Source organism: Columba livia, chromosome 1, assembly GCF_036013475.1.
Source record: "Columba livia isolate bColLiv1 breed racing homer chromosome 1, bColLiv1.pat.W.v2, whole genome shotgun sequence".
Classification (NCBI taxonomy): Eukaryota; Metazoa; Chordata; class Aves; order Columbiformes; family Columbidae; genus Columba; species Columba livia.
The window spans coordinates 118,638,498-118,651,619 of record NC_088602.1 but is presented as its reverse complement, the minus strand read 5'-3'; the positions used below and the strand labels follow the sequence as shown (position 1 = coordinate 118,651,619).

At 41.9% G+C, this 13,122-nt stretch overlaps 1 protein-coding gene across 8 annotated transcripts in view; it reads left to right on the top strand.

The window, feature by feature from the left end:
• The window catches only part of JADE3 (jade family PHD finger 3), a 70,159-nt gene extending 58,036 nt beyond the window's left edge, over nt 1–12,123 (top strand). For all 8 annotated transcript variants that reach the window (XM_065074995.1, XM_065074945.1, XM_065074952.1 and 5 more), the window contains 4 exons: nt 2,582–2,698; nt 3,156–3,629; nt 7,048–7,165; nt 8,660–12,123. In XM_065074995.1, the coding sequence (XP_064931067.1) occupies nt 2,582–2,698; nt 3,156–3,629; nt 7,048–7,165; nt 8,660–9,552 (1,602 nt within the window). In that variant the 3' untranslated portion in view covers nt 9,553–12,123. The remainder of the gene's footprint in view (nt 1–2,581; nt 2,699–3,155; nt 3,630–7,047; nt 7,166–8,659) is intronic.
• The last annotated feature ends 999 nt before the right edge of the window (nt 12,124–13,122 follow it).

Below are 13,122 nucleotides of genomic sequence, written 5' to 3'. Positions count from 1 at the left end.
AGGGAGAGAAGGTCTGTGTCAATTCCCAGCTCCTGCTGGGAGGTGTGGTAGAAAGCTGGTACTGCACAGTGTCCATAAGGTAATCACTGAAGATTCTGGTTTATTTTTGAAAGGAATATAGACAATGTGACAAGTTGATATAATCCATTAATTCCCAAAAGAAGTCTTGGCTTTCAGCATAGCAGTAACTGGGATGAGAATTGTGGTCAATCTTTGTATGGTATTGTTTCAGAAATACCTGTGCAACTTGTAACTGGCTCTGTTTTGAGCAAGGTCACGTTAGGCTGATGAAAGGCTGTTTCATTTTGGAAGCAAGAAAGCGACATTTGATTATATTTAAGAACACCGGATGTTATTTTGTGGAAACATTCAAAAGTTTCAAGGACAGCTTTGTCACCTTCCTACCAATTTATAGGCAGGCCACATCAGATTAAATTGTACGTCATCCCTACCTGATGAGGATGATGAGGACATCACATATTACCTGCCTGTTCTCCTTCTTGTCTGGTAAAACCTGGACCATCTCTGAAGCATCTTCTTGATGAAGACTTCTTGAAATGCCATGCAGCAGGTTGACTTCAGTATATTCCAGAAGATGTGGCTTGCAGTTGAGGGACCAGAGGGTGAAATACTATGACAAATATAAATCTTAGTAGAGTCCATTTATGTCATTAATTCATGAACTGCTGATGAACTTTTTAAAATGTGGAAATGATGAACCAAGTAATGTCTTGCAAAGCTGTGTTTTTCACTTACTTAAATGATCCCTAGAGCTGTGCAATGATAAGAAGAGAGTAGCAAAAATACTCAGCTTGAGTGTAGCAATTACGACCCTCAGTCTTGATAGCACTATCATCTTTGGATAAGTCTACCTCACAGAGGAGGTCTGCTGAAGCAAAGCCTTTCCGACTCAGGGACTAAGCAGGTTTAAAAATGAAGACGTGCATCAAGTGATTGTTGATGTACCCCAAAAAGGAAACTAGGAAATTCAGCTTAGGCTGCTGGCTCTTGTAAAGGCAACGGTTTAATTATCACGTGTTAAACTAATTCTTTAAAACTGGATTTCCCTAGGAGAGTCTTATTATGAAGGCAATCTATGGAAACTACTGTAGCATAATGCTCTTAAACTCTTCTAGGAAAAAAAAAAAAAAAAAAAAAAAGCTTGTTCAAATATCAGCCTTAACTGATTTCTTACAGAATCAGCTTTTCTTCTGGCCTCACAGAGCATGACCAAGGCAAACCTTCTTTCTTTGAATTCTTACATCTGACCCCTTTGAGAAGAGGCATGTATCCCACCTCTGGAAATACAGGTCTGCTCTGTTCAGGTGAATTGTTCATAGAAAGCATGGAGATCTTCCTGGCTAGAATCAGCATCATATTTTGGTTTCAGGCAGGTAGCTCTCCAGAGCTGCTAAATTCAGGAAGTGCTGTGTAAGCATCAAAATCCAAGCTTTTGGAGACTGGTGTTCTTGAGACAGAACAGTTATCTCACTGAAATCATCTGCTGTGTGCAGTTCTCGTAGTAGCCCAGTTCTGCATATTGGTCATTCAGAGCTGACCAACTTTTTATTGCTGCCCTTGAATAAATAAATCCTGTCTGTCAAGAGTGGCTCAGGGATGTCTACAGAGATCATTTTGTCCTGGTGTCCACGTTATGGAGGATAGTCCTTGTTTCTTGGTATGGACAGCAGGCAGCTGAGAAATCTCTGGCACAATGGATGTGTGGACTTTAGCATAACAAATAATAGGAAAAGGTATCCTGTGCTTATCTGATTTTTTTTCTTTTAGTATTAATATCCATAATCTGGTCTACCAGCAGCAAATGTATCATCCAGACTTAAGTATGTGAAAACTGGCACAAGAGAATATACTGTGCTTTGCAGTAGGAGAAGTTTGTTGTATTCTTTCTCAAATTACACTTGTTACAATCTGTAGTTAGGAAAGTGTATTTGAATCACCTCTTGCATTGGGAATGCTCAGTGGAGAGGCAGAGCTGGGAAGCAACGGTTTCCCTGGCTGCTGACTTACAGATCTGGTTCTGCCCCAAATTGTGAGCTGGCAGAAGTAGCTATTGTAGGAGACCTGTGGATCTTAAAGAAGGAACTTTTCAGGTAAGCATGAGTAAGTGTTCTTATTTTGTTCTGAGGAACTTGTATTGTGGTAGTTTTTAAGTTAGACCTGTTAAAGCAACACAGAAAAACAAAACCAAACCAACCAAACAGAAAACCCCAATCAACCCAAAAAACACACAGGCACAAAACCAAAGCAGCATACACACAAAAAATAAACACCAGAATGGAAAGAAAGTAAACTTAAGCATCATTTACTGCAGCTGGTTCATGACAAGGCATGCTGTATATGCCTCAAGTGTTTTGAACTGCAACTTCTAGCCACTAGGTTAGACTAGTAGTATTCCACAATATTGTTTTCATGTGGGTTCTTTTAAAGTCCCTTGCTAAGAAGTAAGAGCACATGGAGATCTCGCTGAGATAAATGTGTGGTCGCGTTTCTTCTGGTACTAATGGAGAGCTTGTTTTCATTGCCTCGATAACTGCTTTCCATGCTGTTTGTTTTTATATAGGTTAGCATTGCTTGCCCGGAAAGGATGGAGCCAATCACAAAGGTGTCTCACATTCCCCCAAGTCGATGGGCCCTAGTGTGTAGTTTATGCAAACTGAAAACTGGTGCTTGCATTCAGGTATGTACTTGTCCTGTGGTAAATCTTGAATCTGTGTGAGCTGGGCAATTTTGGTTTCGCTTTTTGTTTTTCCTGTGTTTAGAGATGCTTTACAATGCAGATGACCATTGGATAGATGCCTGCTTCTTCATAGCTGGTTGCTATCAAATTAGTTCACTTCCACAGAAATTTAGGGGTCGGTTGCCTTCTTTTGAGTAAGGCTGAGATGTGTAAGGACTGCTGCTACATGGGTCAGAGACAGATAGAAAGATTCTTCTGTTGAACACTGTTCACAAATGAGAAGACACTAAAGCGAGTGATATCAGCTTCAAAGAGATCAGCAGATATTTTTAAGGGTGCTTAGGAAATATGTTTTTGTAGGGATGGACTTTCATGTAACTAGGATAATTCTGTCCTTTTTGGGGGGGGTTGTTGCTACGGTTTGTCACTGAAGTATTTTGTTCTGTTTTGTCTGTAGTGCTCTGTGAAAAGCTGTATCACTGCCTTTCATGTCACCTGTGCCTTTGAGCATAGCTTAGAGATGAAGACTATCCTGGATGATGGAGATGAGGTCAAGTTCAAGTCATATTGTCTAAAGCACAGCAAGAATAAACAGAATTCACTGCCTGATGTTGATGAGCACCCCAAAAGCGTGTCAGACCAGAAGCAAACGGAGAGTGAGAAAACCAGTTTGCGAGCCCAGAAACTCCGAGAGCTGGAAGAAGAGTTTTACTCACTAGTTAAAGTGGAGGATGTTGCAGCAGAACTGGGCCTTCCTAAACTTGCCGTAGACTTCATCTACAATTACTGGAAATTAAAACGAAAAAGTAACTTTAACAAACCATTGTTTCCTCCCAAGGAGGATGAAGAAAATGGCTTGGTGCAGCCAAAAGAAGATAGTATTCATACTCGCATGAGGATGTTCATGCATTTGAGGCAGGACCTAGAAAGGGTAAGAGTTTAATTGGTGAAGTTTTCAAAACTATTTGCAGGTGAGAAAGGTCTTTGATCATGATGAAAGTGGGAATGGGGGAAGCACAGGGAGGTGATTTTTTTAAAAAATAATAATTTTTAAAAGTAAGGCCTTCAACTCTAGTCTTTTGGTATGCTGCATTGCCCACTACAGAGACTTTGAGGAACTGTCCTTTCTCAGTCCAGTGGGGGATTCAATGTGAAAGGAGTGCTTCCTGACTTGCTTAGAGGTTATTCCTTTATGTGTTTTAAGATGGATATTTCGGTGCACACTTGATGCATTTACTAATTGACTGTCCGATTTTAACTTCAACTGAGTACATGTTTAAAAAAGTTGAGTAAATTTGTTTGACCCAACCATAGTAGTTGCTAGTGATACAGATTCAACAACAAAAATTGTTACTTTTGTTAAACGAGTGTAAGTGTAAGCAGTGAAGGAATGGGGCAGGCTTCACGAATTCTTAATCTTCTACCTCCTTTCTTGGGATAGAGGGACTCCTGATTTGTATTTTAAAAAGTGTTTTGTAACAGTTATGATAGAATGTTAAATACTAGCTAGTTCTGGGTTGGGAAAAATCAAGTTACCTAGGTAAAGCAGTAAGTATTCTTTGGTGAGTGTGCGTTAAACTTTTAGACAATCCTAAAAAGATACTGAAGCAGAGCTTTTCACCCTCATTGTTTGAAGGCAAGTAGGTGAAGCCCTAGCTGGTTAACTTCCATGGTGACTTTTTGGCTCCATGCATGCAGAAGAAGAATGCTGGCCTGTGTTTATGCCACATCTGATTCAGGAGTCTTACTCACCTCTCTTTCTCGCCAGCACGTTGGTGTCCCAGGTAGCAGGCAGGCTGAATCGCTCGTTGCCCTGTTGACCCAGATGCTTTCACTGCACGTAGCTGCTCTAGGTGCTACGGGTTGGTTAGTGGTCTGAAAATAACCCACTGGGTCTGCCACTGCTTGTGGCTTTACTGAGAAGAAAAAGGAAATTATCTTCCTGTCGGGGGTTCTTATCAGATTGCCAACTAGCTGATAGTGCAAAAAGATGGAGTCCTTCAGCAAAATACAGAGCAGGAATTTCTTAGGAAGGCACACATCGTGCCTTTTTCCAGCAGCTATGTAAAAAAATGTAACAAAAAAAAAGTAGGTGTGCTAAATGTGATATGGAATGAGACACTGGAGAAGAGGGGAAGGAAAAACGGGAGAGAAAATAATGTAAGAGAAGGGAAAACAATATTGGGGAGAGAATAGAATGAAAATAAGGGAGATGAGTGTTAGAGCTGAGATTTGCACTTATCAGTCTAACTGTTGCCTTGAATATAGTCATAATCAAGCTCAGATCTCCTTTTCCAGGATGTTTGGATATGGACCCTTATTTAAAAAAAAAAAAAAAGACCACAACATGGCTCAAATCGAGGTCTGGTATTTGGGTTGAATTTTTCTTTCAATAAGCCATTTCAAGCTTTTCGGTTTTGATTGATGAGTGCTTGATTTGTATCAAATTTTATTAAAATTCATGTATTCATTTGGAGTGGAGGTGCATAACAACCCCATGCAGCACTACAGACTCAGGGAAGAGTGGCTGGAAAGCTGCCTGGCGGAAAAGGACCTGGGGGTGTTGATTGACAGCTGGCTGAACGTGAGCCAGCAGTGTGCCCAGGCGGCCAAAAAGGCCAACAGCATCCTGGCTTGTATCAGGAATAGTGTGGTCAGCAGGACCAGAGAAGTGATTGTGCCACTGTACTCAGCACTGGTGAGGCTGCACCTTGAATCCTGTGCTCAGTTTTGGGCCCCTCACTACAAGAAAGACATTGAGTTGCTGGAGAGAGTTCAAAGAAGGGCAATGTAGCTGGTGAGGATTCTAGAGCACGTGTCTGATGAGAAGCAGTTGAGGGAACTGGGGCTGTTCAGCCTGGAGAAAAGGAGGCCGAGGGGAGACCTTATCACTCTCTGCAAGCACCTGAAAGGAGGTTGTAGCATGGAGGGGATTGGTCTCTTCTTCCAAGCAGCAAGTGATAGGATGAGAGAAAATGGCCTCAGATTGTACCAGAAGAGGTTTAGCTTGGATATTAGAAAGAACTTCTTCATAGTAAGGGTTGTCAGGCGTTGGAACAGGCTGTCCTGGGAAGTGGTGGAGTCACCATCCCTGGAGGTGTTTAAGAGATGTGTAGATGACGTTCTTAGGGACATGGTTTAGTGATGGACTTGGCAATCTTAGGTTTGTAGTAGGACTCGATGATCTTATAGGTCTTTTCCAAGCTAAATGATTCTGTGATTCTTTACTGTATACTTTGAAACAGCTGTCTCAAAATGTCTGAATTTCCTGTGCCACAAGATTTTTGGAAATATTGGAATTTCCTTTCTGGGGAGAGAGGTTCCAGTTCTGAACAGATGGACTTGAGTGCTGTCGGAATTATGCTTGGCAAATGTCTTTCAACCAGCCCCTATGCTGTGTCTGTGTTCTGAAAGTTCTTTTAAGTGTTTATCAAGAACTTTCAGTGCCTCTTCTGTTCTCTGTATTGTTGTGATTTCAAACAAATAGTGAAAGCAGAATATTGTGCAACTGAGTCATAGAACCATAGTCTCACAGAATGGTTTGCATTGGAAGAGACCTTTAAAGGTCATGTATACCAGCCCCATTGCCGGCTTGTGTCCAGTCTTTCATCCCCTTGTACCCTCAAGTCCTTCTCGGCAGGGCTGCTCTCAATCCCTTCATCCCCCAGCCTGTATTGATACCGGGGGCTGCCCTGACCCAGGTGCAGGACCTGGCACTTGGCCTTGTTGAACCTCATGGGTCAGTGCAATGTAGTCAGAAAGTAAACTGCTAAATGAGTCAGCCAACATCCATACTTTGTGCAAGAAGCCAGAGTGCTCTTTTAGAGGTGATCTGTATGTTGGTTTTGGTCCAAACCTGCTAGCTCTCTTGGTTACCTTTGTAAAAAGTATTACTTTATAATGTTGCCATAATTTTAGGGGAAACAACCATAGTTCAGCAGCTAAAACATTCAATGAAACACTTTGCAGGGAAATTGTGGGAGAATTCAGTACTGCCCGCAGTAACATCCCCTGCATCATACAAATGGGAAGCAGGCTCACAGACAAGCAAGTCTTAGAAATTACTTACTTTTCTTTTGCTTGGAATTTTGTGTTCGTTCTCTGTTCCTACAGATGAAAATATATTCTGCTGTCTTGCAGAATATACTCAAGGCATTCATTAAATTGACAATTAAAAAAATTCCAGGTTTTTTAAATTCATAGTTATGTATGTTCAGTAATATTCACAAAACATTACCAAGGGATTTTGCACATAATGTTGTTTTAATTCTGTTGTTAATGCACCTTCTTTAACTATGTCAGGGTTTATTTTCTTATTGCCTTTTAAGTCTCCTGTTATTCCTCCTTAGGTAAGAAATCTCTGCTACATGGTAAGCAGGAGAGAGAAACTGAAGTTGTCTCACAGTAAAGTACATGAACAGGTCTTCAATTTGCAAGTCCAGCTCATTAATCAGGAAATTGCTGCAGGTAATCATATAAATGTAAAATATTTACAAATTCTATCTATATTTAAAATAAAAAGTGTGTTCTCTTTATGTTCCTCCTTAGCGTTTTTAACACTGTAGATCTGCGTTAAACTTTTCAAGTACACAGCGGAAGTGGCAACACACAAAATGCTTTAATCTCTTAAAATATTTACTTGGGTATTTCTTTGTTTTATGGCTGTTTCTGGTAAATGTCTCTTACTTATCAGTCCCTATTGCATCCAGGTAGCAGAAACGAGCCACTGGTCATCTCTAGTTTTTCACTTCCATGGCTGCTGGTACGTTTCCCCACAGCAAGCTCTGTGCTGCTGCTTGTCTCTCCAGCTGAGAAGGGCTTTTGTTTGCTGTCAGTAGTCATTCCTTCAGGCAAAAGAGAAGAGTGACTGATAGGAATCGTCTGTTGTTGCCTTGCATGATTGATGAGCAGCACGAAGAGGCGTTTCTTAGCCTGCCATCTGTGGTTACTCTCCTTCCTTCAATCAGAGTTTAAGTACTCTGGTTTTTAATAGTGAGCAGTAACTGGTTAGGAATGCTGATGTATCAAAACCCACTTCTGCCCTTCATTTTTATGGCGACTGTCTTAAAATAAGGAAGACAACATTAGAAAGAGGAAGAGTGTATATTACAGTGCAATTACTTTTTTTTTTCTGAGGGAAGGCAGCAATTGCTTCAATGTGAAATTAAGATCTCTTTGTTCTTTCACGATATATATTATGTCTTTCATGACCAATTCAGAGTGAAGTCTTTGTGCTTTTTTTTATCTACCCCTGAAACATGGATAGGTTTCATTAGTACCAACAAGATGGTTTTTCTAAACTATTTTAAATCAGACTAGTACTTTGTGGATACAGCAGTACTCTAAAGCACTTCGGTTTGTGTAAATGCATTTTATTAGAAATGTCTGTTAAATTTGTTTTACCTCTTTACAAACACAAAGTGCTTTTTTAATGCTTATTAGAATAGCTTCATAGCTACTTCACAATGATACTATATGCATATGATATTATAAAGAGTAATATCTTGGGGTGAAAAGACTTCTAAAGCATAGAGAATTTTATAGTACAAAGCAGAGAGGGTTGAACTAAGTCCAAACTGAAACTCAGTTTGAAGCATTGTTTTTTCTCCATCCAAAACTGAATATGAATCTTTTTTATAGCTGCTTTGGAACTACTTCAGTCATATCTCAAAGCTGGTTCAATTCACTGGCTTAAAGCCCTGTAAAAAGGGCACATTGTTGTTTTTAATGGAAATGCTAAAATGCTTACCTAAATTCTGAAATGGTGGATAATTTGGAGCAGTTTTCATTATTCCAACTTCTTTAATGTCTTAAAATAATTTCACGCTAATTGTCTGCAAATGCGTCTTACTGTTGAGTGATCTTCTAATGGACTATAAAACTTGCTACAGATAACAAAACAATTGCCTTCTTTTAAAAAAGCCTTTTTTTCTTCTGCCCCCTCATCTCTTTCTCCTGTAGGCCATACCCTGACAAGTGCACTAGAGAACACGCTGTTCTACCCACCTCCCAGGATCACCCTGAAGTTAAAAATGCCCAAATCAGCACTAGGAGATTGCAAAAATAACTCGCTGAAGCCTGGCAACAGACCGCTCTCTCCTGACAACAACAGCAGTGTTTACAGCAAACGGAGCGTGCCCATGTCAAAGGAAGCGTTTGAAATTAAAGCGAAGTCTTACTCCAGGTACCAGCACGACAGCAGAAGTAACGGGTTGCTGGCAGGGATCGGCAAGCCTCGGAGCGAGGCCAAGGATCCTGGCCCCACGCAGATGCCGGAGTTTCACCGGGGCCAGCCGTCCGGGAAGCCCTTGGCGCTCCAGGCTGCTTTGCATGGACAGTCTTCCATTGGGAACGGGCGGGTGCAGCAGGAGAACTTGAGGCTGGTGGCCAAGTCCAATGGTCTGATGGGCAGGGCTGGAGATGTGAGCCAGAGAGACAGTTCCAGCCAGACGCCCTACGAACAAGAGTCCGTGCTCACAGCTCACTTGGCCAGCCAAAGCGGTTTCAGAAAATCTACCATAGAACATTTTAGCCGGTCCTTTAAGGAGGCTACCAACAGTCTGGTGAGGACCACAGAAGATCTCCGGTGCTGTGAAAAGCCAACGAGAAGACTCGCAACAAAAGATCGCTTGTGGAGCAAGCAGACGCTTGAAGGTGCTCCGTACCAGGACAACGACGGGTACTGTCCTGACTTAGAGCTGAGTGACTCTGAAGCAGAAAGCGATGAAAACAAAGAGCAAGTGAGGTTAAGACGAAGTAGCTCGGAGAGAGAAAGCCCAAATAAGGACTTTGGAAGAGATTGTCACAATAGGAACAAAAAGAATATGATTTCTCACGGTTCTGTACAAAGGTGATTAGAAGCCCCCACGGGGTAACTCAGCCTTTATGTATTCCAGTGTACCAGTGCAAAGCTCAGCGTCAAAAGGTTCCAGAAAATAGTCCAGGACCTACATTAGGAAGAGTTGCAGTAAGGGATGGGGGGAGGGGAGAGAAATCAGAGTAGTTTTGTTCAACTGTGAATTGGCTTGCAGTCTTCACGAGGTTAACTGAGTTATTGCAAAGTCTTGTGGAAATTGATATGTTTGATTAGAGGGTAATATCTGGGAGAGCACGAAGTGGTTAATCTTGGTGTAAATTCAGGAAACTGCTTCCCCCTTGCCACCTTACGTGGGAAGCAGCGTGTTTACGTTATGTCAGTCTTGTGGTGGTAGACAGGCATTCTAGAAGTCCTCGCATCGCTCTGATGCGTTGAAAAGAGACTGCAAACGGAGACACTGAAACTGCAGTCCTGCAGCACCTGCAGTATGGCTGTGATCCAGCAAGGCACTCGCGGATGTGTTAGGAAGCGAAGCGCGTGAAAAAAGTCCTGCTGGTTTTCCCCTCACACACACCACGGGAACGTTTGTGCTCAGATCTCCGAGCACATGCCGGTGTGCTCTGCTGGATCAGGCCCAAAGTGACTACTAAGTGACGACCCCCTCCTGCAGGAGGCTTTGAACTGCGCCCGCGTTTGCGGGCTCCTTGCGGAGGGTGGAAGCAGCCGTCACTGGCGCTGCCAAACCCGCTGACCTCTAGACATGTCCCCTCTCCCCCCACCCCCCGGCCCGTTCCCTGCTCTTGCTGAAGGTTGTGTTTCTCTTCACAATAACTTGCTTATTTTGTAAATATACAACTTCTAGTACTTCAGTTTTTTTTAATCTCTGTACATAGTTGCTTGTTGTGGGATGCACTTGTAAATATTTTACCCAGCTAACAAGTACAGATGGCTAATTTTGTGGATAGTGTTTACAAAAGTAGATGTACTACTTCAAAGAAAAATGCTATTTGACACTTAAATATAGGCAATCACCGGTGATGCCAGGTTCCTCTTGAAACTGAGATTTCATGTCCAGAGGTGTGTGTACCTGGTATTTTTAAAAATAAACTGAATTAGAAATAATTTTGTCTGAACTTCTTATGCAGGCATGAATTTTCAACCCTAGTTGCCCAAATACAGGCACTGGAGCCTTATTTCTGGCATCTAGGTCTGTAAAATTTTAGCCAGTCATCATTTGGAGTATTTTTTTTTTAATTGCTGGAAATTTATTATTTTCTTAAGCTGCTTTTCAACCTCTGGATCAGTTGCTGTTTCCCAAACTAACTCTTTTTTGTATGTCCTTTAAAATTAGCAGTTGTGATGAAATTTCAGCCAGCACTGAGGAAGTGAGAGGGGAGGGGAATCCTTTTTCTGCTCATTTCAACGACAGGGGATTTTTGTTTGATTGCAAACAAACTTCTCCTTTTCCAGATGGTGTTGTGTGGATCAAAAAAGTAACTGCACTGTTTTTCTCTGAAATGCTGTACATTGCATAAATAGGCAACATGCCCTGTCCCTCCGTCGCTGGCTGAAATGGGCCGTATGTTATATAGGGTACATCATACCGCTTCCTTCTGTTGGGGTGTGCGTTTTGTGTAGAAACAAAAGGTGTTCCCCACCCAGCGTGAAGACGACTATGCAGAATCCAAATGACGACCTGTTTTTCTTCATTATCGTTATTTATTGCTTTTAGCTTGGGAAATGGCAACATCATTTTTAGGTTTAAATTTTGAAATCTCCCTCGTTGCAATAGAACTAGCAAGTCAGGGGCTGGAGGACTTTACAGTAGTGAAATTTTAAAAAGAGTATACTTGGCAATTCTGCTCTATTTTCTTCATGCATCTTAATTTTTTTTCACTTCTTGATTTTATGTATATTTGTGTAATTGATCTTTCTAGAGCTGTATCTTAAAAATTATTTCTTTTGGTGTAAATATGCAGTAGCATTTTAGGTTTCCACATATTTTATTTTAATGGGAAATGCTTTGTGTTCTAAGCCATGGGTCATTCAGAATAAGCAAACAAATGTCTGTTAATTTGTATTCCGGTTCTGATTCTCTTAGTTCTCCTTCAATATTTATTAGTAATCCTCTCTAGCTGGTCATGAAATTTTACAAAACTTTATTTGGAACACTGATCTGGGAGATCAGGAAAGTGTTCGTGTTATTTTGTGGCCGGAAGCCTATGGCAGAAGGGAGGGAAATTGGTGCTTCAGCAAAACTCAGCATTTCTGCTCTCCTGGGGTTATTAATTCAGTTGTTTCCAGTCTGAGCAATGGTTTTGCTAATTTTTACATGATTTTAATAGATATATGAAGGAGCCCTTGGTTATGTAGTTCTCAAGTATTGTCCCCAAAGTGCATTTGCTAGTTTTTATTGTGTGTTCGGTGGCTAACTGTTTGAAGTATTACCTCTTAACCTTATTTGTCAGGTTTTTTTGTGTGTGTTTTTGCATTTTGTTTTATATATATAAATATATATATATTCAATTTTCCAAGAAGGACTCGGTCTTTTTCAGATGTCCCCTTTTTACAAGTACTTTTTCATTAAATTATGAAACTGCTAACAGTATTTCCATTTGTTGTGATTTATTCAGGGCCTTTACCCTCTGTGTCTGGCAGGCTGTTAAACTCATCAGTCTAACAGCAGTACCGTGTCCATCGGGAGTAAGTTCTTTCTGCAGAGTTGGCAATATTTTAACAAGTCAAGTATCAAGGAAAACCTTTCCCCCTTCAGCCTCCAAAAAAGGAGTTGCTGAACACTAATTTGCTGTGTATAGCAAATAGTCCAAGCCTGGCTTTTGTTTCTGCCTAGCTGAGCAAATGTTACAGATCATTTGCTGCCCTGGCCTCACTTTTTAAATGTATTTGCTTCTGCCTTAGGATGACTGCTTTGCCCTGGTTGGACAAACCATGTTTCAGAGGAAGGGCCGTAGCCACACCTTGCGTCTTGTCCCTTGTACACCTTCACACACGCACAAATAAAGACATAACAGGCAGCTATTGCTGTGTGCGTGCAAAGGACGAATCGGTGCAAGCAAGTCCCCGGTTGATGATGTGTGTCGGTTTTGTTTGACCTTTTGCTGTAGTTCCCCCTGTTCCCACAGGCTGGTGCTGTGAGACACCTTGCTGGCAGAGAGGAGCTGCTCCCTGTGCCAGAGCAGGGAAGAAGGCAAAAGAAGAGGAAAATGGAGAGAAAAGAGCAGTTGTTGCTGCAAAACCTACCCGATCGCATCCTTCCTGCTCTGATCTGATGGCATCCTTCCTGCTCTGACCGACTCGGTAGCTGGCAGTGTTGAAGAGGGTTGGAGGATTTGCAAATCCATGTGTCAGTGGCAGCAGTGACCCTCCTGCCTGCGGCGGGTCGGGCAGAGCCGTGAGCTGAGTGGCCTGTGAGCTGAGTGGCCGACACGCTTGGGGCAGGAGCGGCTCAGGAGGTGGCCACAGGCAGGCTCAGGCTGGGAGTGAAGCTGGAGGTGGGTTGGGTGGAACGGAGCACAACTCCTCTGGCTGAAAAGAAAACAGGAGGGGAAAAAAATGAAAAAAAGGCAGTAAAGGTGCATGCAGAAGA